At 44.7% G+C, this 26,681-nt stretch overlaps 1 protein-coding gene across 16 annotated transcripts in view; it reads right to left on the reverse strand.

Moving 5' to 3' along the window:
• LOC127043791 (CLIP-associating protein 2-like) overlaps nt 1–26,681 on the reverse strand; it is a 197,330-nt gene that overhangs the window by 43,011 nt on the left and 127,638 nt on the right. For all 16 annotated transcript variants that reach the window (XM_050937913.1, XM_050937900.1, XM_050937899.1 and 13 more), the window contains 4 exons: nt 23,271–23,348; nt 20,803–20,970; nt 9,118–9,173; nt 6,060–6,233 (listed from right to left, as the gene is read on the reverse strand). In XM_050937913.1, coding sequence (XP_050793870.1) covers nt 6,060–6,233; nt 9,118–9,173; nt 20,803–20,970; nt 23,271–23,348 — 476 coding nt within the window. The remainder of the gene's footprint in view (nt 1–6,059; nt 6,234–9,117; nt 9,174–20,802; nt 20,971–23,270; nt 23,349–26,681) is intronic.

Here is a 26,681-nt window from a genome sequence, read left to right on the forward strand (position 1 = left end):
ATTTCGAGTATAATATAAGCAAAATAAAGGCTGAGTACCACTACAATACTTACTAGTGCAGTGTTTCTTAAATGCGGCCACTGGAGTTTTTCCTGCAGCCATAACAGCCTCTTGTGCAGAGGTGGGGGAGGGGCAAAGCAGTGGCCCCTCCCTGCAGCACTCAAGGGCAGGCTTCAGCCCCTGCCTCTTCCCCGCTCCACAGTTCAGCCAGAGACTTGGGCCACAGGCTACAGTTCCCCCTCACCCAGCGGCAGCCACAGGACTCTGGCAGCAGGCTTCAGCTGCAGGTCTCCTAAGGTGGGCTTCAGCGCCCTGCCTCCACCCAACTTCAGGGCTTTGGGTTTCAGTCTCCCCACAGTAGCAGGGCTCTGCCTGTAGGCTCAGCCCACCCCCAACTCCAGCCATGGGGCTCTAGCTCTGGGCTTCTGCAGGGCCGGCCTTACCGGGTGGTGGGGTCCAGAGGCAAGAAGTGGGAGCCTGGGGTCTGAGACCATGGAAGGGAGCTCAAGGCAATTGGGGGGGGGGGAAGCACTGGGGCCCGAGGAGGAAGCGGGGGTCAGGGGCACCAAATATAACTGTACATTATTTTTACTACTGAGTCTACAAAAAACCCTACATGAATCAATTACAATGACCTGGACACACAAATATGCATATTTGTTTGTTTTTCCTAAAGTAATTAAGTATTTTGGGAAAACAATTGTCAGAGCGGCCACCAAGCAGAGTTGGTGACCGCATTCTGAGGCTGCCAAAAAATTTGTTGAGAACCCCTGTACTAGTGAGATATGTATAATCTGCTGAATGTTGGTTATAAGGATGCTAGTAATTTAAGGCTTAAAGCAGAACTAACCTTACAATGGCTAAAGTCTGGCAGAGAATGTCTTCCTGATTCAATAGCTACAAAAACAAATACGTTCTAATGCAGTAACAGCACAGGGGAGATCCTTTTTCATCAATAATAAACGATCAATGACAGGTAGAGGTAACTAGTGACCTGCGTGCTCCAATAAGTTGGTCCTGATTTCTACAGCTACTTTAAATTAAAAAAAAAAAGTTTATAATTAAATATGAACACGAATAACACTGGCCCTGGTATTTATTTTGATATTAAACTCTCCACATGGAAAGATATCGAAACCAAACTGGAAGCAGGATAAGCACATTTGTAGGACATTTCTGGTAAGATGCTCAGCAATGAAATAATTAATACATTTGTCCATTTAAACAGTCATTTTAGGTTTCAACAACCCCATTGGGATGAAAGGGACAAAAGGGACAGTTTACTCCGTACTGTTTCATGCTGCCAGCATATTCTGGCATGCTACATTGCTTCAGTTATCCTTAAAAATATGAACTGAGTGTATCTTCTTAACTAAGAGTACTAGATTATTTATTTTTAAGAGCTGAGACTCTGGGGCACCTTTCTGCAAGGTAGATTCTATGATGAATCCACAGCCAACAAATATATGGGTCCCAGACCACACATCCTTAGCAGGGGCAGGTACATACCACCCACTGTTGCAAATAGTTTATATAAGTTTTAGAATTCTGAATCTTGAGAAATTCTTACCAGTCATGCTTCAAGCACAGACCCAGAAATGGTAATTTCTTGAAAAACATTTTATTTTAAGAGGTTATTGTAAAAAAAGCAGGATGAAATAAATTTAAAACATTAAAAAGTAGACAGTATTCTCTTAATATTTTACAGAAGCATAGAAAAGGGGACTTCAAGAGGCTATCAAATCCATCCTCTGCACTGAGGAAGGCCCAAGTAAACCTAGACCATCCCTGACCAATCTGTTCTTATAAACCTCCAAAGGCAGTGCTTCCATAGCCACCCTTGGAAACCTAATTCCAGAGTTTAACTTCCTTATACAGTACATCTACACAGCAACTAGAAACCCAGGGCTGGACCTTGCTAGCTGACTCAGGCTCATGGAGCTCAAGATGCAGAGCTATTTAATTGCTGTGTGAACAGTCAGGCCAGGCCTGGACCCTCATGGTGTGGGAGGGTCCCAGAGCTCTAAAGTGTAGTACTCTGCACTTGTCTTTACTGAATTTCATCTTGTTGATTTTAGGCCAATTCTCTAATTTGTCAAGGTTATTTTGAATTCTATTCCTTTCATTCAAAGTGCTTGCAACTCCTCCCAGCCTCGTGTCACCTGCAAATTTTATCAGCACAACTCCACAACATTATTGCAGTCATTAATGAAAATATTGAATAGGACCAGACCCAAGACCCAGGACTATGCCTGTGGGACACCACTAGATAAGCCCATTCCAATTTGATTGAAAACCATTGAGAACTGTTTTTTGAAACTGGTTTGTACAGGTTGATTGATATCCACCTTCATCTAGACACATTTCCCTAGTTTGCTTATGAGAGCATTATGTGGGACTGTATCAAAAGCCTAACTAAAATCAAGATCTTGTCTACTGCTTCCTGCCTATCTGCTACACTAGTAACCCTGTCAAACAAGGTAATTACATTGACCAGGACCGGCGCCAGGGTTTCTCGCGCCCTAGGCGCCTGGCCATTTCGCCACCCCCTACGCTGATCCCGCGGCTCCGGTGGAGCTGCCGCAGGCATTCCTGCGGAGGGTCCGTTGGTCCATGGCTCCGATGGAGCTGCTGCAGGCATGCCTGTGGGAGGTCCACCGGAGCTGCAGGAGCAGCCGACCATCAGCAGGCATGCCGGCGGCAGCTCCATTGGAGCCGCGGACCAACGGACCCTCCGCAGGCATGCCTGCAGCAGGTCAACCGGAGCCGCCTGCCGCCCCCCGGCAAAATGCCGCCTCTTCAATAATCCTGGCACCCTAGGCGATTGCATAGGCTGCTAAATGGTAGCGCCGGCCCTGACATTGACAAATCCATTTACTGAATGATTCCTTTTAGTTTTCAGGTCATTAAAGAACTCTTGATGGAGCCATACTGGCCTCTCACTATTCTTCCTACCTTTCCTTCACATCGGTATAGTTGGCAGTTATGCATTTAATACTGTCTCTATGAGAAGCTGCCAGCTATTTGGAACATAGTGTAAGACCTATTTACGAGAAACCCATATGTGACAGAAGGAAAATAAAAATATGTATAACCATAATTATATGCTGAGAACAATAAAGAAAAAATATTCTGCAGTATGTGGTACATTTTTCTTAGTTTCCCCATATCCCTTCTTTCCTTCATAATTCTAATACTGTTACATTTTCAGTTTATAAACACTGTATTTTTAAAAGTACAAGGATACCATAATAAACTCAAATACCTCAGCCTATTAGTGCTATTATGATACTATGCAGATTCAGACAGACCATAAATAAGAATGTGATACCACAGACAAAAATAAAAATATGTAGAATTTTAAATTATATTTCTTGTGTAAGTTTTCTCTATTAATTGAATCTATTGTTTGACACTACCAGAACACAAAGAAAGGGCTAGAAACAATCGTTTTACAATTATTTCTTGATTATAAGTACTCTTTCTAATTTGCATTACTAGTCAACACTACACTAATCATTCAGAGAAAGAGAATAGTAAAAAAATAATATCTATTTCATTTGGACTAATGTATACTCATATTCTGTTTTACCTTTAACCCCTTAGACCAATGTCACAAACAGTATTATCTAAATTCTTCCATCAAACATACATCTCAATGTTCATTTTTTCCATTTTAATCTAAGAAGGTGTGACAGAATGTACCCGTCTCCACACCCTATACACTATTGTAATAATCTTTGTATAATGTATGCCTTGTGAAGTATCATTTGAAAACTCAATTCGCTGGTCATTATTGTCTAGATAAAATGTTTGTGGCAACACTGCATGGGAAGTTATAAGATTCCACTGTGTGGTGTTATTAATATGTTCCAAACTGAGGCTGGCAAACAGGTCTGTCTCAAACAAAGGAACGTGTGCTCTCCTTAATTTTCATGTAAACAGTAAACAGAGGCATCAAGCAGGAAGCGAAACAAAAAACTGAAACCCTTCCCCATAGCCTTTTGTCTCCTGGTACCCAGCGGGAAATGTTATTCAAAAGGCGAACAGCAATTACAAAAAAGGATGGACAAACACCCCAACGCACCCCTCTTCTTCTCCCTGTCCATCGCATTCACAGCATCAGAAGTGACAAAAGAAGCCTTTGTTGGGCTCTGGGAGAAAGGGTGCTGACTAAGAAGTTTGGTCAGCAAGACTGCTAAAGACATGCGGTGAGAAAACTTCGCTTTGAATTTAACATAGTTTGTTAAGTTAAGCACCAGTTGCATTTTATCTTATTTTTCTTGCAAATCTTTCTGACTTTTATGCTTCATTACTTGTACTCGCTTAATCTCTCTCTTTGTAGTTAATAAATTTGTGGATTGTTGTTTTTTTAATCTAATCCAATGTGTTTAAAATGAAGTGTCTGGGAAATTCCATTTGGGGTGGAATAATGGATTTTATATAAATCTGTACTGTCCAGGAGAGGACTGGGCAGTATAGGACATACATTTCTGGGGGGAAATCTAAGACTACGAGTGTGTTGGGGTCACCCTGCAGTATAACCCAGGTTGGTAAGAGCCAAGGTGTGACTGCCTGGCTGCAGTACACAGACAGCTGGGAGTCACTTACATGCTGGAGGCTGATCGTGAGCAGTCTCTGAGCTGAAGGCTACAGCAGAAAACCATTATAAAGGCACCTCACGTTACAGGGCAGGGGTAACACAGCTACTCATTAGTCTGGATTGTGCCCCAGATATGTCACAAAGTGTCTAAATGACAGCGAGACAATACTTTCCAGCTAATCAAAGCAAGATTTAAACAATATGTTGGAACGGGTCCCAAATGCATCCACTAAAAAATAGCTATGAAACTAACAGCATGAGTAAATCCTCCTCCCAGTCATTTCCCTGCATACAACTGCCAGCAATTACCCTCTTGAAAATGTGTGTGTTCTTTTAAACTCCTATCTAGGAGAATGAAATATGTAGTCCTTTGTGTGTTCTGAAAGCACAACACTGTTCTAACCAAAATTTTGTTTTTTTCTGTTTAAACTTAGCAAAAGACCAAAGTAATCCTTTCACTTTATCATAGGTAAGATAACTTTGTTATTCTGTATCTCCTCCTCCAACACTATTTTAATATGACCATTTCTCTTTCTTCTCCTGTCTCTACCATGCCTTTTTCTTTTGCTCTTCCCTACCACAATGGTTGTAGAGTTACGGCTAAATCTCAGCCTTGCCTTGAGCCCTGAAGAAGAGCTTGTTGTTGTTGCATCCAGAAGCAGACCATGGATAGATTATGACTCAGAGTTCATGTTTGGAGTTTGCAACAGTTCCAGCATCTAACACCAAAAGTGATACCAGTAAGAGACCTCTCCTCAGACTGATATCATGGTAGCCCTTCTTATGGCTAACAGAAGTAATGTTACCCATCAACAAAATTGCAACTTAGGTGAAAATATACACAGCAATGCTGGAAAACCTATGAAGAACTCTTCCAAACCAGCCATGTACACAGTTGTACAAAACAGTGGCAAATATGGAATACTGCAACCTTTTTATATACCTTGAAACACTTCACCATGCCTCAGCTAAAAGAGTATTTTAGATTTTTTTTTTTTTTAAATAAAATGGAAATTTGAGATTTCTAATGGTGACTGGTATACTGCCTCTAAAATTGGCAGAAACCATGACTGCTCTCTTCTGTTTATCTGCTGCCGCAGATTAAATGAGAGTGTCTCATGTATTTTAAGAGCATAATGAAGACACTCTTTGCACTGGCCTTCTTCCTCAATAAAGGAAGCTCTAAAGGATCCAGAACACCTCCATGCCTCAAAATTAGCTCTCTCTTAAAATCATCCATAGAAAGACAGTTTAATCAAAACAGGAAGCCAAGACAGTAACTCTTAGTCAGACAATACTGATGCCCCTTAATTCAGCACTTGGTGCCTACGTACTACTATGATGATTGCACCAAATATCCATACACAGCACTTCCCAATAATGGAAGTATTTTTTCATTACCATTTGCTTTCTATGAACTCCAAGAAACAGTTTACAGTAAACTAGGATCTCTCACCTAGTGAAGCATAGGATCCAGGAGGAAGACCAGCAGCAGACAAGCGCCCAGCTCCTGTTGACTGTCCAGCAGCATGCCGTGCCTTTGCACCTGCAGCAGCATTAACATCAATGTCACTGCGGGACCTCTGCAGTGTTCCTGGACTTGGAGCAGTCTTGCTGCTACTTCCTGAAACTAAAAAGAGTAAAGATGGTAAAATTAAATCCAAATTAAGCCCACTTATTATCAAAAGTTTGGTTAAGATTTTCCATCTCTATCCAGTATATAGTTTTATAAACCATAAGGTTAACTTGATTAAATACATTCAATACAATCCTATACAATGTAAAATATAAAGCAGTAGTCTCCAACCTTTTTGTTGCAATAGCATATTCATGTTCCCAGAAGAGTACGGTGGGCGCCAGATGACCAGCTGCTGAAATGCCGCCGAGAAGCAGTGGCATTTGGGCACAATGCTTCTTGGCATTGCCGCTTCTTGGCGGCTGGTTGTCCAGTGGCTGCGCTCGTTGGCGGCAGGTTGTCCACCGAAAGCGTTCCCTTTTCAGTAGGCGGGTGCACATAAATGCCCCAGTGGGCACTAGGGCACGCGTGGGCACCACACTGGGGACCACTGATACAAAGTAACTATATTAACAGAAGGCTAAGGTTGCAAAAATCAAGCCCCTCAAAGGTACTAAAATGACAGAATTGTGGTCGCCTGTGCACCTTAATTCGGCCCCGCTGTGTGCAGGTATTACGATATAATCTTTAATTACAGAATAACATACTATTTTTTCCAATAGGACCCCTGCCTCATTCAGTGCATAGAATAGATGGTGCTCACGGAAGGGAGATCATTCGTTTCTTTTACCTTCCTCATTCAATGCATTGTCCCAGGCCTTATTTAATACACACCATTCCATCTTCCTACCCCATGCACGAAGTACAAAATCATTAATTTCCACATAAGCAGTTCTGTGGTCTATTCATCATAGTATCCAAGTGCTTCATAAACATTAATTTATCTTCACATTATCTGTGAGATTAGGTGGTATTATTTCTTCCAGTTTACAACTGAAGAACTGAAGCAAAGAGATAAGGACAAATTTGTCCACTTATTTAAAATGCCCAACTTGATGAAACCAGGACCAGATTTTTAAGGGTACTTAGCATTTTACCACCACTTTATATGTTCACAGCATAGCTCTAGTTCTCTTCAGTTATGGCTGTGAGTGCTCAGCGTTTCTGCAAATCATACTGGTGAGTCTCAAGTTTGGCATCCAGAAAATGAGAAACACAGTTAAGGGCCACCTGTAAAAAGGTGTGGTTTAAGTGATTTAGACAGCACCAAATAGGATCTCTGTGACAGAAACAGGGATAGAATTTGATTTTCTGGGGCACAATTCAACTACCTTGCCTATGAAACTATCCTTTCTCTTCCTGTAGTCTCCTGCCTCACTCAAAACACCCTTCCAACTTCTGCAATAGATTAAGCAAAAGTCCTAGAGACAATAGTCTCATTCATGACACAACCCTGACATATTCCCTGATCAGGTCCATTTTGCTCATTGAATGATGCAGCAGTCCTGTATAAAAGAATAGTATAAGATTCTTATCAATGCATACGCACAAGATGGTGAATTAAGGTTGCACAGGTAACTTCAATTCTTGCATTTAACTATCTTTTAAACATTACAGTTTCAACCTACTAGAGGATAGTGTTTTGGGTTTTTGTTTTTTTTTAAATACACCTCTACCCCGATATAACGCTGTCCTCAGGAGCCAAAAAAAATCTTACTGCGTTATAGGCAAAACTATGTTATATCGAACTTGCTTTGATCCGCTGGAACACGCAGCCCCACCCCCCTGAAGTGCTGCTTTACCGCGTTATATCTGAATTTGTGTTATATCGGGTCGCATTATATTGGAGTAGAGGTGTGTCTATTTATTTATTTAAGAAGTTTAAGGGATTTACAAATCATGGTCATGTAAATATCAGAAACAAATGGATAATTACAACAGTGAGTTTATTTATTTATTTTTTGTTTAGAGAAATTATGCAGCAATATAATCCTCAAATCTCACTAACAGAATGTTACCTATAGAGTGAACCTCCTCATACTATCCAGGATGTGTTATTTCTGGTAACTTTATTAAACTGAGTGAAACTACTGACTGCTCATATTTATCAAATCAGGTGTGTCTATTAAATATTAATATTGAAACAATTGGCAGGGGTGCATTTTTTTTTTGGTAAGCAAATGTACTTTGAGCAAATTCTATCATGTGGAACCATCACTTCTCAGCTCCTGCAATCCTCTCTGCAGTTCAGTCAGACTCATTTCTCTTTCTCCTCATCACTGACTCTCCCCGTTCTCTATCCCTGTGTCTGGCACCCAACAACCAGAAGGGGCAACTGCAGGAAAGGTCTCGCTCAGCCACTACAGTCCCACACTAGAATATACCCAGAACAATCCTCTGAGAATTTACTTGCCAAACTCTAATACATTTCTATTGAGCAAGAAAGCATTGAGATTTTTCAAAAGCTGAGAACTTGGCCAAATTTGGGTGAAATTTTCACAGGGACAAAAAGGTCATCCCTGACACCAAGGCTATCCTCTTGCGAAATTTCAAGTCCCTATTCCAAAGCACAGAGGCACTAGAGCTTCTCTATTATATAGACTTAGGAATTTTTTTTTTTTGGTAAGGGAAAAAAAATCCTGTATTTTTCTTCAATCTTGTTCTCTGAAACGGCTGAACTATTTTAGCTGGAAAACAAATTTCATTTGAGGCAGGCACCCACCACAGAAAATTTCAGCCCAAAAAGCTGAAGTATAGCACGGTCATATATAACAGAAAAAACAGGGTCTTACAATGGAAAGTGATAGCAGTCTTAACTATAAGTGGAACTGGTATCAATGCATATAATAATGCAATTCTGTATCAGAATAAACAGAAAAATACAAAAAAGTCTTAAATTATGGCTAAGGCTAATTTAAAATATGAACATAACTTTCTAGATGGTCAATTTGTAAGAAACAAGTCTATTTGTGTGTACTGTATAGCAATGAGAGCATACCTCTGCCAGCTATACTTGCTGGGCTGGCTGTGGACCATTTAGAAGATAAAGGACGACTGAAAAAAAAGCAAACAATAACTACATTAGTAAGATAAATCTCAATTGGATCCAAAGAGCAATTATACATTATGAAAACACTTTTCAGTCCTGCATCTTTTTACTTCCGTTTTCTATTTCTACTTTCTGAGGTTTATTCAGGTAACACACATACTATACAGAATGACCCTTAAAGCATGCTCATCCTAATACATCACCTGCTTTTGCACATTATAAAATTAATTCCTTGCTATAGTATTATTTAATATTTTGGTGACTGCAGACATAATATAAACCCTTTAATATAAACTGCAGATGTACACAACTATCTAGTTCCAGTCAGAGGCTTGAGAGGAACATGCTGGGTGCTGACGGTGGCTCAATTCTGTTTCTCTTGCTTTGCTTTCTAGATCTCCTCAAACATAAACACCACTTAAAAAAAAAAAATCTTTCCTGAACCTACTCCCTTCTCCAACTCTTGTTCTACATTTTCTTCCAATCCTGCTCCCAATATTCCTACACAATGTATCTTAAATAGTTTGGGAGTTACATGGCTCCCAACACACAGATGTAAAGATACTACCCAGCAATGTTAAGTCCTTTCGTAAGATTCTATCTTATCCACAATTCAATATTCAGCCCATGTGCAACCCTTCAAGTTTCATGAACAAATTACAAATCAAGTTCCTAGTAGAGATTATGCATTAGCTTAAGCAAAGGGTAAGCAAACCATCTGTGAAAGTACATATTCGTTGTTGAAGATAGTGTTGCCAACACCGTTCCCTATAAATTTCTATTTAAAAATGTTTATATAATTACAAATGAAATATTGCAGCTAAAATTTGGCATAGATAAGGGAAGGGACTCAATTTTTAAGGCTACTAGTTAAAAGTATTGCTACCAAAAAACTAACTTTTCAGCGTTTGGAGAGGGGGGAAACTCTTTCTACTCCCCTTTGGCCCACAAACAAAATCAGCGAAAATCAAGTTAACTCATTTTGGAAGATTACGAATCTAGACTAAGGTCTTTACAGTTTTGGTTTCCCCAAATTTGGCACCATAACTCAGATCAGTTCTGAGAGCTGAAGTAGTATATTTGTTTTCCACACAGATTTCTATTGTAGCCAATACTAGATGTGATTTAAGAACAGAACCTCATATGTTCAGGATGTCTTCCATAATTTGAAGGATAGAACTTCCATATACTACTATTTCCATCACCACATGCTGCTTCTATTTATGAAGAAAGGCCAGTCCTTTTCCAATGAGGCTTCTAGATGAAGATAATTAGTACCTATTGAGGACAGCAGCACTGCCCTGCAGCTAAGTGCCAATTTCAACTTCATTTTGGCTATTATAACAATACTGAAAAAGAAAACTGAAAAAGTAATTGTGAAGATAAAATTAACTCATTTTTGTTCATCATAGAACTTACACTATTCCACTGAACAGTGGAACTGAATTTCAACAATTTCCACTCCACCATCAATCTCAGCCTGGACCAGTCCACACAAGAGATCCACTTCCTGCACGCTACAGTACACAAATAAGCTATGATCACAAACACCACACTATACCGGAAACCTACTGACCTCTATACTTACCTACATGCCTTCAGCTTTCATCACACGACTACATTGTCTACAGCCAACCTCTAAGATACAACCGCATTTGCTCCAATACCTCAGACAGAAGCAAACACCTACAGGATCTCTATCAAGCGTTCTTAAAACTATAATACACACCTGGTGAAGTGAAGAAAAAAACAGTTACTCACCCTTTTTGGAAATGTTGTCCTTCGAGATTTGTTGCTCACATCTATTCCAGTTAGGTGTGTGTGTGTGTGTGCGCCGCGAGTACAGCTGTAGGACGCTTTTCCCTAGCAGCTACCCGTTGAGCCGGCTGTGGAGCCCCCTGGACTGGTGCAGATATGGTGCTCTATATACAACCCTGCCGGCCTGACCCCCCTTCAGTTCCTTCTTGCCAGCAACTCTGACAGAGGGTAAGGTTGGGGGGGGGGGGCGGAGGAGAATGTATTAGACATGAGCAACACATTGCAAAGAACAACAGTTACAAAAAGGGTGAGTAATTGTTTTTTCTTCTTCGAGTGTTTGCTCGTATCAATTCCAGTTAGGTGACTCCCAAGCCTTACTTCGGAGGTGGAATTGGAGTCAAGGTATTGCAGATTGAAGCACCGCTCTACCGAAGGCCGCATTGTCCTGAGATTGGTGGACGATGGCATAGTGCGACGTAAAGGTATGCACTGAAGACGACGCGGCAGCTCTGCAAATTTCCTGAAGAGGTACGTAGGCCAAGAAGGTGTTAACAAGGCCTGTGCCCTCATGGAATGAATCATAATGGCAGGCAGAGAAACCTTTGCCAAGTCGCAACAAGCGTGAATACAGGCTGTGATCCAGGAGGAGATCCGCTGGGAAGCGACTGGCAAACTTTCATCCGCTCTGCTAAAGTGATGAACAATGGGGTTCTTTTGCGGAAAGGCTTCGTTCGTCAGTACAGAAGGCGAGCGCCCTTCTAAGGTCCAGCGAACACAGCTGCTGTTCATGAGGGCTGGCGTGCAGTTTTGGGTTAAAAACTGGCAGAAAAATGTCCTGGCTAACATGATAGTGGAACCCGACTTTGGAAAGAAAGGCTGGGTGAAATCTAAGCTGCACCCTGTCCATATGAAAAATAGTGTATAGAGACTAAGACGTGAGGGCCCGCAGCTCAGACATGCGTTGTGCCAAGGTGATGGCCACCAAAAGAGCAACCTTCCAAGAGAGGTAGAGGAGTGAACAGAAAGCTAATGGCTCCAGGGAGGACCCATGAGGTGAGAAAGAACTAAATTAAGGTCCCAGACTGGGACTGGCGGCTACTTCGGGGGATGAATCTTCTCCAAACCTTTCAGGAAACGTCCCACGATGGGGTGCGCAAACACTGTGTGCCTGGAAACACTGGGGTGAAAAGCCAATATAGCCACGAGATGGACCTTGAGAGAACTGAATGACAGGCACTGGTCCTTCAAGTGCAAGAGATAATCCAGGATGCATAGGATTGAACCCTGGAGCAGAAGCACCTGCCTTTGGGCACACCAAACAGAAAACATTTTCCATTTTGCTTTGTAAGTGGCTCTGGCAGATGGCTTGCGGCTCTCCAGAAGCACCTACCTCAGTGGGTCCGAACAGGCAAGCTCTGCCTGGTTCAACCACAGATCTTCCAGGCCATGAGGTGGAGTGACTGAAGGTCTGGGTGAAGGAGGCGGCCATGATTCTGCGAGATGAGGTCGGGAGCGAGAGGTAGACGTACCAGGGACTGGACTGACAGGTCCATGAGGGTGGAAGGTACCAGCACTGGAGAGGCCAAGTTGGAGCCACCAGTATGACGTCCACCCTTTCCCTGCGGACCTTGAGAAGCACCTTGTGGATAAGTGGAAATGGTGAGAAGGCATATAACAGTTGATTGGACCACGGAATCAGGAATGCATCTGCAATCGAGCCTGGGTTTTGACCCTGGAAGGAGCAGAAGGTTGGACACTTCCTGTTGGCCCGTGTGGCAAACAGATAGATTAGGGGAAACTCCCAACTGCGGAGAATTAAGTGGATGTTGTAGGAGGGTTTCCTGATAGAGAGAAAAAGATCAGGCTCTGCCTTGCCTGTTTATATGAAACATAGTTGTGGTATGGTCCATAAGCAGCACTACATAGTGGCCCTGCAAGCAGGACAGAAACGCTTGGCATGCAAGGTGGATCGCCATGAGCTCTTTGATGTTCATATGCAAAGCCAGCTCCTCCACTTGCCAAAAGCCCTGCTTTGTCAGGCTTCCAACAAGAGCTTCCCAGCCTAGTGCAGACGTATCCGTTACCGGAATCAAGGTGGGCTGGGGAGGGTGGAAAAGAACCCCAGTGGCCACCATGCGGGGGTGGGGGTGGGGGGGTCGAGCCACCATCATAGGAAATCAAGAATATGCCTTGGAACGGTCAGCACCATGTCCAGACTGTCATGGTCAGGGCGATACTCGGTGTGAGCCATGCTTACAGAGGCCTAATTCGCAATCTGGCATGCTGCACCACGTAGGTGCAGGATGCCATGTGGCCCAGCAGCCTGAGACACTGCCTCACTATGGTGGTGTGAAAGCTGCAAAGGCTGCTGATTATCTGTGAGAGGGCCAGATGCCACATCTCTGGGAGGAACACTCTCGCTTGATTGGCATCAAGGACTGCCCTGATGAACTCAATTCTTTGAGTTGCAGTAAGGACAGATTTGCTGACACTGAAAATGATGCCTAAGCATTTGAATGTGTCTCTGACCATTTGCACCTGCGATTCCACGTGCTAACGAGAGCAGCCTTGGAAGAGCCAGTCATCCAGGTAAGGGTAGACATGCATGTGATGGCGGTGAAAGAAGGCTGCCACGACCACCATGCATTTGGTGAAGACGCAGGGAGCCGTGCATCGACCAAATAGGAGAGATGTGAATTGATAATGTACCTTGTTTACCATGAAGCAGAAGAATCATTTGTGAGATGGGGTGACAGATATGTGAAAATAGGCATCCTTCATATCGCGGGTAGTGTACCAGTCTCCCGGATCCATGTGGAACTGGTAAGTTCCCTCAGGTCCAGAATTGGCCTTAGGCCACCCTTTGCTTTGGTGACGAGGAAGTAATGGGAGTAGAAACTCTTGCCTTTGAGCTCCTGGGGCACCTCCTCCACGGCTCCGAGAGCGAGGAGGGTCTGAACCTCCTGGATAAGAAGTTGCTTGCGAGAGGGGTCCCTGAAGAGGGACGGGAAAGGGGGACGGGAGGGCGGGGAGGAGCAGAAGTGGATAGAATATCCCACCTCTACCATGCGGAGCACTCACTGGTCCGATGTAATAAGGGACTATGCACAGTAGAAGGATAGACAGTTCAGGAAGGGAGGATAACTGGATGGGCTGTGGACTGGTAATCTGTCCTCATGCGCACCTTTAAAAGGGGCGCTTAGGGCCTGGAGGGGGCTTGGACTGGCCCTGGCCCTGCCCAGGAGGAAGGCACGACCGTCTATGCCGACTATATCTATTCCTCCTGCTGGAGAAGTCCTGCCTGGGCCTAGTGGGGAAAGACCACTGCTGGGTGGTCTGCATTTTCAAAGGCTTCCTTTGGGTCACCGAGGTATGCATACCAAGGGACTTTATGGTATTATGGGTGTCCTTCAGGCTATACAGTCTAGAGTTTGTCTGCTCAGCCAATGGGCCCTGGCTGTTGAACAGGAGGTCCTGAATTGTTTGCTGAACTTCTGGAGGGAGACCCAAGGATTGGAGCCAAGCACTGCATCTCATCGTACCCGACGCCAGGCTACACGGCATTCAAAGAACCCTGGAGGGAAGTCCGGGCTGCCCTTCTCAGCGATAGCCCCCAGTTTAGCCCTTGACTCGGATGGGAGAAGCTTTTTGAACTTTTGGATTGCAGACTATGTGTTGTAACTGTATCTGCTCAGGTTTGAGAGCTGGTCAGCGATCAGGAGAGAAAGGACCCCTGTTGAATAAACTTTTCTCCCAAACAAATCAAGGCATTTAGCGTCTCTTGATTAGGGCGCAGGTCCCTGCTGACCTTGCCTCTCTTTTTCATTCACTGCCTCCAAAACAAGGAAACACAGAGGAAGACGGGTGAGAAAATATTCATACCCTTTAGTGGGGACAAAGTTCTTTCCTTCGAACCCTTTGGACATAGGAGGAATGGAGGCAGGCATTTGCCAAATAGTCTTGGTGTTAGACTGGATAGTCTTTAGCACAGGTAAGGCCACCGAGAGGGACCCTATGGTGCCAGGATGTCCACCACAGGGTCCTCGTCCTCTGCCACCTCCTCCACCTGGAGGTTCATATTTAGGGCCACCCTTCGGAGGAGTTCCTGCAGGGCCCTGAAGTCCATGGGTGGCGGACCGGATGTGGAGGTACCCGTCACTGCCTTGTCAGGAGATGACGAGGAAGAAACCACCAATTCCGTGGCGGCCTCATGATCCTCTAGGACTGGTTTCTCCCGAACCTCGGGTGTAACCTCCACTGGGGATGGGGTTGGATCTGGGTTCTGAGATGGATCCTGAGGTGAGTGGCTGATGGTTGCCTCAGGGAGGCAAGACCCCAAATGGGATGGTGGGGGAGCACCGGGGTGGGGGTGGGGGAGGCATCTTGGGCCTGATGGTACGTCTAAGGGGTCCAGAATTGCCAGTGGGGTTGCCAGTGGGATGCTGAAGCGTCCTGTCTAAGACTTCCCGGCTCTGATCTGGGCGCTTCTGATGCCCCCGATGCTCTGCCTGATCTGAGAGGGGTCGACGCTGAGCGGGAGGGCCAAGGGGGGGCAGTGCAGGACTGCCCCATGGAGGCCTCCTCCTCCTCGAAAGGATGGGATGAGTGCCGTGGGGAATAACGAGGACAGGACAGTGACTGGTGGTGCCACTGCAGGGAATGGCAGGAAGATGTAAAGCGGTGCCAGGAGGTTGATCGGTGCCGCGAAGTAGGGCTTCACATTGCTGGGGACCGGTGCTGCGATTTAGAGCGGCGCTGCGATCGAGGCCCGAACCAAAGTGGGACTGGTGTCCAGAGCAGGATCTGGAACGGTGCTGCAAATGGGAGCGGTGCCATGACACAGAGGGACGACTGGGAAGTGCAGTCTGAGTTGATGTGAGCGGTGCCACGAGGTCATAGATTGGGATCTGGAACTCGAGCAGGACCGCAACCTATCAGCTGACGACCACCTCAAGCAGAAACGGCTCTGAGGGTCAGGGCAGCGAGACCAGTGCCACAAGTCGGACTGGTGCCACAAGTCAGACCGGCATGGAGCATAAGTGTAGCGCCGGGACTCAGAGCAGCGCAGAGATCCTGGCTGGGGGGTAGACGGCCCGAACATAGCCAGTTGGCCTCTGGATGGTGCCAGGCCTCGGGGTAGCGAAGGCCTTGAGACTGGGGACTTGGGCGCTGTCATTTTGAGAAGCCCCCTAGTGGCCGCAAAAGTGTCCAATGTGGAAGGTAGCATGACCTCCTCCACCTGCAGCCACGGGGAGTTCAGGAGTGCGCGGCTTCCTGGGGAGATGAGGGCCGTGAAGGTGAGCCTGATCGGAGGGTCTGTCAGCTGTAGGCCCATGCTCCACACCATGCCCTGCCGAGACTGCGGTTTCCGTGTCAGGCCATTACAATCATAGAATCATAGAATATCAGGATTGGAAGGGACCTCAGGAGGTCATCTAGTCCAAACTCCTGCTCAAAGCAGGACCAATCCCCATTGTGGAGGCTTGTCCTTAGCCTGCTTCCTGTGAGCCGGAAAGTGGGAGTGGTGCCAAGGGGAACCCTTATGGGCCCCGGGAGACTGCCGGCCCCTGGGAGGATGTGCCAAGTCCTTTTTCAATGCCGTGGATGCCACCGCCGGAAGAGCACTCCGCACCGAGGCGCTCAGGGCCGGGTTCTGCTGCGGACAAAGGGCAGATTCCATGAGGAGGAGTTTTAAAACGAATGTCCTTCTCCTTTCTAGAGCAAGGCTTGAAGGCCTGGCAGATATTGCACTTGTCTGTCTGATGGGCTTCTCCCAGATATCAGAAACAGGAATCATGGGCGCTGCCCATGGGCATAGGTTTGGCACAGGAGCTACAGGTTTTGAAGCCCTGGGATGGCATGTCCCAGAGCCCTGCAGGGCCTTCGTTGAAGGGGAAAAAACCCCAACCACTAAAGACTACAATTAACAACTAGAAGAGAACAATTAACTAACAATGGGTAACTATATACAAAGATAAGCAGAAGAGCTAGGGATTAGTGGAGCACTTGCGAGCAAGAGACCACTGTTCCAACAACTGTCACTGGCGGTATGAAGGAACTGAAGGGGGGTCGGGCTGGCAAGGTCACACACAGAACGCCATATCGGTGCCACTCCAGGGGGCTCCACAGCCGGCCCGACAGGTAGCTGCTAGAGAAAAGTTTCTGACAGCCGTGCACATGGCACAAGCACACACCTAACTGGAACTGATATGAGCAGGCACTTGAAGAACTGATTGACAGAGCCAGAAGTGTACCCAGAAGTCACCTACTACAGGACAGGCCCAACAAAGAAATTAACAGAATGCCACTAGCCGTCACCTATAGCCCTCAACTAAAACCTCTCCAGAGCATCATCAAGGATTTTCAACCTATCCTGAAGGATGATCCCTCACTCTCATAGACCTTGGGAGACAGGCCAGTCCTTGCTTACAGACAGCCCCCCAAGCTGAAGCAAATACTCAAGAGCAACTACACACCACACAATGAAAACGCTAACCTAGGAACAAACCCTGTTGCCAACTCTGTCCACATACCTATTCAAGGGACACCATCATAGGACCTAACCACATCAGCCACACCATCAGGGGCTCATTCATGTGCCATCATGTGCCAGCAATGCCCTTCTGCCATGTACACTGGCCAAACCAGACAGTCTCTATGCAAAAGAATAAATGGACATAAATCAGACATCAAGAATTGTAACTTTCAAAAACCACTAAAAGAGCACTTCGATGTCCCTGGACACTCAATAACAGACTTTAAAATGGCAATTCTTCAACCAAAAAACTTCAAAAACAGACTCCAACAAGGAACTACAGAACTGGAATTAATTTACAAACTTGACACCGTCAAATTAAGCCTGGGAGTGGATGGGTCACTATAAAAAGGAATTTTCCCTCTGCTGATACTCGCACTTTCTTGAAAATGGTTGGGAATGGGCGACATCCACCTTGATTGCATTGGCCTTGTTAGCACTACAGAAGGAACTTTCCCTCTGTTGATATTCAACCCTTTTTGTCAACTGTTGAGAATAGGCCACTTCCACCTTAATTGAATTGGTCTCATTAGGACTGACACCCCACTTGATAAGGCAACTCCCATCTTTTCATGTGCTATAATATATAAACAGGTCTGTCGCATCTTACGCGCATTTAACATATGCAATTTCAGCTTTGCGCGGTCGGGAGAAAGAAAAAAAACGGGCGATTCCACCAGTGAGAGACACGAATCTGCTGTTCCCACTAAAATATTTTTCTGGTGAGACTTGACAGCAAGTCTTTAGGCCTGTGATAATGGCCTCCTTTATAGTAACCCTGGAGGGCTGGCAAAAAAAAAAAAAAAAAAAAAAAAGTTTAAATAGTGTCTCTGCCCCAAAGTGAGTGTGAGATGGGAGAAGCGAATCTGCTCTTCTCATTACAGTACTCAGTCCCCCTGTGCCTTTCATACTGTGCGCATCTTGCTGCGCTGAGTGAGATTCTGCTGTGCCTGTACTGTTTAAAAAGACAGTACGTATTTTTCGTACTGTATAACATGGCCCCTAAACGCAAGGCACTTACTTCATCTGGTGCTCAACCGAAGAAACAGCGATGTGTTCCAACGCTGGAGGAAAAACTGGCCGTGTTGGACTTATTGAGAGACGGTATGTCCATTGCCAACGTGGCGCGTAAATACGGCTGCAACAAATCTAGCATCTGTGACATCAAGATTCAAGAGATAGAAATTCATCAAGTCATGGCATCAAGTGCTCCAGTAACTGCTAAGGTGATGAACCAAGTGTGTGATACAACTTTAGTGAAGACTGAAGAGGCATTGAACTTATGGCTGGAAGACATGAACCATAAACGTGTGCCTATCGATAGCAACATGTTGCGAGAAAAGGCTCTTAGCATCTGTGCGCTATTCAAACCTCCCACCGAAGAGGGACAGCCTTCAGATAAGAAGGAATTCAAAGCCAGCCAAGGTTGGCTTAACAGTTTTAGGAACCGCTTCAACCTCAAAAATGTGCAGACTACTGGTGAAGCTGCATCTGCCAATGAGGACGCAGCAAAAGCCTACCCCGAACAATTAAAGAAAAACAGACGAAAGGGGCTATCTTCCAGAACAAGTTTTTAATGCTGATGAGACTGGGCTCTTCTGGAAAACAATGCCTACCGGCACTTACATTTCAAAATCAGAAAGACAAGCCCCTGGCTTCAAAGCAGCTAAAGACTGTGTGACTGTGTTGCTTTGTGGCAATGCGGCTGGGCATTTAATAAAGCCGGGCTTGTTCTACAGGGCTGCAAATCCCCGTGCACTAAAAGGCAAGAACAAAAATCTCCTGCCTGTGTTCTGGCAATCAAATAAAAAGGCTTGGGTGATGGCAGCATTATTTTTGGATTGGTTCCACAAGTGTTTCATTCTGGAGGTCAAGGAGTACCTTGAAGAAAAAGGACTTGACTTTATAAAGTGTTGCTGATTGTAGACAATGCTCCTGGCCATCCTGCAGCACTCCGGTTTGCACATAATGATGCTGAAGTCGTCTTTCTGCCCCTCAATACCACCTCCATCCTCCAACCTCTTGACCAAGGTATCACTAGCTGTTTCAAGGCCATGTACACGAGGCTTACATTCTCACGGATCCTTACCGCTATGGATGCTGATCCCAATGTTAATGTGATGGAGTGTTGGAAGTCCTTCAACATTGCCGATGGCCTCGCTTATATTAAACAGGCAAAGGATGCAATCAAGCCTGAAACAGTCAATGCATGTCGGCGAAACCTATGGGAAGACTGTGTGAGTGATTTTAAGGGTTTCCCGATCATTGATAAAGAAGTGCAACTCATTGTTCAGGTGGCCAGGCAAGTGGGTGGTGATGGCTTCGTCGACATCCTCAAGAAAGAAATTGAGGAATTAATTGAGGGCCACAGAGAAACATTGACTAACAAAGAGTTAGAGGAACTGATAAAATTGTCTACAGAAGACGAAGATGATGATGAACAGGAAGAGCCAGCAACTTGGAATCTTCATAAATTTTCTGAAGTGTTCCAAGCAGCAAAACACTTGAATGATTTAATTTCTGAATATGATCCCTCTATGGCACGAAGCCTCAAAATCACACCTAGTATTACGGATGGTTTGAGACCGTACCAAGAAATGTTTGAGGAGCTCAAGAGACAACGTGACAGTTGCCAATCACCATGTTTTTAAAGAAAAAACCAGCAGCAGCAGCAGCAGCTTCTACACAATCAACTTCTCGAGCTGAACCAGATCCAACCCTTAGTCTACGACTTGCTCTCCATCACCCAAGCCTGGCCCATCGTCTCCTGGATTGACATCAAGCCCTGACGACTCAATAATAGTGTCATCAGGGGAAGAGGAAGACTAATCATTGGAGTGTGTACGGTACAAGACTAGTGACTGTTCAGGTTTACAACACTGTACTGTACTGTTTTTTTTAATTCTTTCATTCTTCTGTCTCTCTTATGTTATTAAAAATACTGTAAAATTATATTTTGCATATGTAGTCTTTTATTATATACTATACATTGCCGTATACAATACATAGTACTTTATGGGTGATTTAAGGGATTTTCAATGGTCATTTTGACTATATACGGTTTTCGCTTTATGCGCTGACCGTGGAACGTAACCCCAGCGTAAGATGCAATGGACCTGTACTGCTTACAGTATTTTTCACTCCAGGAATCTGATGAAGTGGGTTTTAGGCCACAAAAGTTTATGCCCAAATAAATTTGTTAGTCTCTAAGGTGCCACCGGGACTCTTCATTGTTTTTGGCTGATACAGACTAACACGGCTACCACTCTGAAACCTGTAGGCACATCTGAACTAGACAATTTTTGTTCTTTCAGACTGGGAATCATTTAAGTCGCACTTACTTGAGACTCTCCTGTGAACTTGAAGATGACCTGTCTGACTGAGGGAGAGATGCTATACTGCCAGAATTCTTCAAGTAAGTCTGGAGACTTCTTTGATAGGATGGCTCAAGGTTATTGTACAGGACCTCTGCTTCTCCAGGAAAGTGACTTCTAAGACCCAGGTAAGTCCTACAAAACAAAAGAACAGCCAGGTACAACTGTGAAAGGGTTTTTGTTTTGTTTTATTTGTTTTTTTTGTTTTTTTTTAAACTACCAGAAAAAAATGAAAATCCAGCTGTGACACACAGTAGAAAGGGTTACACAACTAGCAGGCTAACTGACCCAAATTCAAACTTTATAAAAGGTGTTAAAGAATGTAAATAGTAATTAGGGCCATTTCATGTTAGATTGACTAGAGCTTTGAAATGGAAACCTGTATTGTTAGAGAATTAGAAGTAATACTACTTGAATGTGTTTACTTATATCTCATTAATGTTAACCATGTAAACAGTTTCTATTGATTCAGAGATCAAAAAGGAGTATTAATACGTAGATGAAACTTGGGTAGAACAACATCACTGTCTATATTTCACTTTGAAGTTAGTAATAAACTGTTTATGAACTGCTTAATGAATAATTACCTTATACTAATCAATGTAGCTAACTACTAGTGATGCTTAGGAAATAGAAGGTTACTTCAAAAGACTATTGTTCACAAAAGAGGCTGCAAAAAATCTCTATAAAAACTCTTGGGACCTGATCCTTTCATCTCAGATCTGCTTATGCTTCATCAGGGGAAGCTTGAGCCACGAGACTGAGATCTCCAGTGCCAGCTGGATCACCCTGATATTGAACATTGGACTAAACCTGTGGACTAATTCTAAAAGAACTCTGTATAACTCCAAAGCTCACCATCTGCACTATGAAATTGACCTAAGAACAACATTCATGTCTGTATGTACAATGATCTTTTAAACCAATATTCTCCCTCTTTTCTTTGTAAATTTTAGTTTAGTTAATAAGAATTGGCTATAAGCATGTACTTGTGTAAGATCTGAAACATTCATTAACTTGGTTGGTAACCTGTCTGATCCTTTGGGATTGGTAGAACTTTTCACATGATGAACAAGATTTTCAATAAACTCATATTTGACTTGGCTGTCTGGGTGGGAGCCCAAAGGCTGGATTGCTTTTAGGGAACTATGTTTTTAGCTTCTGGGTAACCAGTAAGGTATTGTAGAAGCTGTTTTGTTGTTGGCTTAGTAAATCTACGTATCAGAATAACTACCAGTTTTGGGGGTTGTCAGCCCCATTATTTGCAGTTTGTCCTAAATGAGCAATCTCAGCGTGGCTCCCACTCACACCAGCACTTAAATGTGCTGAATGCTTCTCCACTAGTCAGGTATGGAGGCATCTAGCACAAAAGTCTGAACTAATCTTTCCAAAGTAACTTCTGTCCTCCCATCACATTCTCTGTGATATATCTTTTGATATTTCCTGCTCACTGAAGATACTCCAGAATATACCATCAAATAGTCTGAGATTTTTTTTAAAAGTTAGTTAAGATTTATGGTGATTTAATTTTGCTTCAAAGTTTGCCTTTGAAGTATATTATTATTTTGGAAAACAGAAGGTGCTTGAGAAATACTAGATACTGATTCTGTATTTTAAACAGATGTGCTTTTCATGTAATTCAGAATTCACTGCACATTACGCAAATGTAAAAGACTGGCCTGGGGGCACAGCAGTAATGGTCTGCCTTAATGGTCTACAGCCAAACTAAAGCAGCCAAACAGGAGTGAATTTAGCCCTCCCCAGTTCCATTTAGCACAATCAGGTGAGGATTTCAAATCCTAACTGAGACTATTTGAATGCTAACAATAATTACTGCCAGTTTTATTTTCACCACTACGCAGAGTGGTACAGTGGAGAGGCTACAGGACTGGGATTTAAGAGAGCTGGGTGACCTTAGGCAAGTCACTTCACCGCTCTCTCTCCCTCCCCCTAGAAAGTCCTAAGCGCTGCCAAACAGCTGGACTTCCTGGGAGGGACGGGCAAGAGTGGCGATGCGGCACTTCCCCGCTCCTCCCCTTCCCTCCCAGCGCTTTGGACTTTCTAGGAGGGAGGGGGAGGAGTGGAGACGCAGCCCTTCCCCGCTCCCCCTCCTCCCTCTCAGAAAGTCTTAAGCGCTGGGAGGGAGAGGAGGTGGAGAAGACGAATTTGTGCAATGCTCCCTTGTAAAGATGCTGCTCTTCCACAGAATCTTACAAGCAGTGGATAGAGCAGGCAGCCAAATGACATTATAAGGGAGCATGGCACAACTTTAAACGAGCACGTTCCCTAATTGAGCAGTGACGTAACTTTGAAACAATGTTAAGGGGAGGAGGTTAAGCGAGGAGTTAATGTACTACAATATATAGACATCCCTTCCCTTGGTATAAAATGTCAAATCTCTCAACCAAGGTTACAAGTTCACTCAAAACTCTTACTTTCTTGCCTCCACTCTTGCCTCAGCATCAGCATCATGAATGCCCTTCTTGATGGTTTCAACCAAGACAGTTGCATGCCTAGAAGACAAACATACCTCATGTTAGTTTTTACTTTTACAAATTTAATTATACCAAGGTAATTTCTTACCTGTTAATTAAGTTTCTCCAAGTCATACAGAATACATCTAAACAGCAATTAAATAGCAATCTAAATAGCAATTAAAAACCCGCGGCACCAAGTTTTGGAGCTGGGTCAAATGACTTGGGCTCAAGGAGTTCAATCTGCCAGGCTAAAAACTGCAGTATAGACATTCAGGCTTGGCCTAGAGCCTGTGCTTTGAGACCCACCCCTCTCGCGGGGGCTCAGAGCCCAGTCGCCAGCCTAAGCCCAAATATCTAAATTGCAATGTTTAGCCCCACAGCATGAGTCAACTGATCTGGGCAACTGCAGCTACGCCAAGGGTCTTTTATTGTACCAGTCATGCAAGGGCAGAGTCTGCCCCCTCCCCACTCTGAGTGTACCTTAATAGTATGCGTGCATGACCAGTCTCCTCAGTTCCTTCTCTAAAATGGAGGCTACCCCAACTCCGAAGCAGAGGGGAGGAGGATGGGCAGTGGAGCACCCACAAGGACACTGAAGAACATCAGTTACTGCACAGGGCGAGTAATCTCCTCCTCCTCCTCTTCTTCTTCGAGAGATGTCCGTGTGGGTGCTCCACGCCAGGTGATAGAAAGGCAGTGTATCTCAAGGAGGTAGGGACTTCGTATTTGGTAGGAATGCAGTAGATAATACAGCTTTGCCTAATCGTGTTATCAGAGAGAGGTCCTTGAGTAAGGGCATAGTGCTTAACAAATGCGTGTTCAGAAGACAAAGTGGCCGTTTTACAGATGTCAGCCAGGGGAACTTTGCATAGAAAAGCCATAGAGGTAGCCACAGATGTAGTATAGTGAGTTCTGATGCCAACTGGAGGTGTCATTTTCTTTATCTGATAGCACAGTCAGATACACACAGAAATCCAATTTGAAAGTCTCTGGGTAGAAATAGGTGTCCCTTTGGAATGCTCTGCGATGGAGACAAAGAAATCCTAAAGGGCTTGGTTCTCTCCCAATAGAAGGACAAAGCCATGCATACGTCTAACATATGCACGTGGAATGACGAATGCACCTTTGGAAGGAATTTGGAATGTAATTGGAGGGTAACCTTGTCCTTAAAAAATAGTGTATATGCATCTGACAGAAGTGATTGCCACTAGAAATGTTGTTTTCACAAAAAGGGAGCAAGTGGCTAGGGGTTCAAATGGTTGTTGAGTTAAGCAGGATAAAACTAAGTAAAGGTAACATGGAGGGGTAGGAGATTTAATGTCCAGGTATAGGGATTAGAGCCCTTTGAGAAAATGCCTGGTGATTAGATGAGCAAAACCAGAGGTATCATCCATCTTGTTATGAAAAGTTGTAATAGCAGCGAAGTGGACTTTGACTGAGATGAAAGAAAGGCCCGATTGCTTGAGGTCTAATAGGTAGTCAAGCATGATTGGGAGAGGTGCAGAAGTAGGAAGTTGTTGTTTAGATGAGCACCAGTGTGTGAAGTACTTGCACTTACGGAGATAAGTGATGTGAGTAGATTGTGTTCTCTATGTAGGAGCACTCTTTGAACCTGCTCAAAGTATGCTAGTTCGTTCTGGGAGAACCATGTAGGAACCAAGCTTTGAGGCGAAGCATGGACAGGTTGGGGTGAAGAAATCAGCAGTGTTGCTGCAATAGGAGGTTCGGAGTGAGGGGCAACAAGATTAGTGGGCAGACTGATATTCTGGTGAGGTTGACTGGGCAACAACGGGGCAATCAGAATTACTATGGCACGATCTGTCTGCATCTTTGTTAGAACTCTGTGGAAAACTGGGTATAGAAGGAAAAACATATAGCAAGTCCTGGAACCATGGCATCATGAATGCATCTCCCAGGGAATGCTTGCCTAGTTCCGCTCAGGAGCAAAATTCAGGGCATTTCATGCTTTTTGCAATTGTGAAAAAGTCTATGTTGCGTAGCCCCACATGTGGAGTGTCTGCTTAATTCATCCGCTGTGGTATTCATAGCTTTGGGAAGATAGGCAGCTGATATCCAAATGTTCGCAAGGCACCAATTTCAGGGCTTCATGGCTTCTGTGCAAAGTGAGTGAGAGCAAGTCCCACCCTGCCTGTTTACATAGAACATGCAGGTGATGTCTGTCATCATCCATACATGTTGGTTCCGGATTAATGGGAGGAAGTGATGACAGGCATTGCATATGGCTCAAAATTCTAGGACGTTTATGTGCAGGGAGGTTTTGGCTTAAGACCATAGCCCCTGGGCTGTGTGGTGGGACTTGTGTGCACCCCACCCTGTGAGGGATGCATCGGTAGTCATTATGAGGGATGGTGCATCCTGGAGAAAGGAGACTCCAGAGCAGAGGTTGGAGGGAACTGTCCAACACAGGAGAGAATCTTTGACTCTGAAAGGTATGGCTAGAAGCTTGTATAGAGCATGCACATTCGGTTTGTAAACTGTGGCCAACCAAGCTGGGAAGCACCTCATGTATAGTCGTGAGTTTTGGACCACGAAAGTGCACGAGGCCATGTGACCTAGAAGTTGTAGACAGTCTCGAGCAGTGACCTGAGGACTGCTGCAGAGTTTTGCTGCCGAAGCGATCAAGTGGGAGAGATGCTATTCCCATCCGGGAATTGAGGTGTGCTCCTATGAACTCCAGGTGCTGGGTAGGAGATAATGTGGATTTGTATTTGTTTATTTGTAGGCTGAGGGATAGGAAACAATCGACAGTGAGCTGCGTGATTCGAAGCACTTCCTCGAGCGTTGAGGCTTTGAGGGGACAATCGTCGAGGTAAGGAAATAATATGACCCCTTGTTTCCTGAGGTAGGCAGTGACTATGGCTAGGAGCTTGGAAAAAACATGGGGCGGCGGTAGATAGGCTGAAGGGTAGCACTCTGTACTGAAAATGTGTCGAGCTGAGGGTAAAATGAAGGAAACGTCTGTGAGCAGGATATATACCTCTACCCCGATATAATGCGGTCCAATATAACGTGAATTCGGATATAACGCGGTAAAGCAGCGCTCTGGGGGACGGGGCTGCTTTACCTTGTTATATTTAAATTCATGTTACAACAAGTGGTTCCTCTGCGCCCACCCATTACTTGCTGCGGCCCTACCCAGGGCCCCCCCACCCCAGCTCACCTCCGCTCCGCCTCCTCTCACAAGTGCGCAGCAGATCCGCTTTTCCTCCCTCCTAGCCTTGCTGCGCCAAACTGCTGATTGGAGTGGCAAGCCTGGGAAGGAGGGGGGAGAAGCGGAACTGCGGTGCGCTCGTGGGAGGCGGTGGACCGGAGGTGAGCTGGGGTTGGGGGACCCCAGGGAGGGTCACA

The sequence above is a fragment of the Gopherus flavomarginatus genome, chromosome 2, assembly GCF_025201925.1.
Source record: "Gopherus flavomarginatus isolate rGopFla2 chromosome 2, rGopFla2.mat.asm, whole genome shotgun sequence".
Taxonomy (NCBI): domain Eukaryota; kingdom Metazoa; phylum Chordata; order Testudines; family Testudinidae; genus Gopherus; species Gopherus flavomarginatus.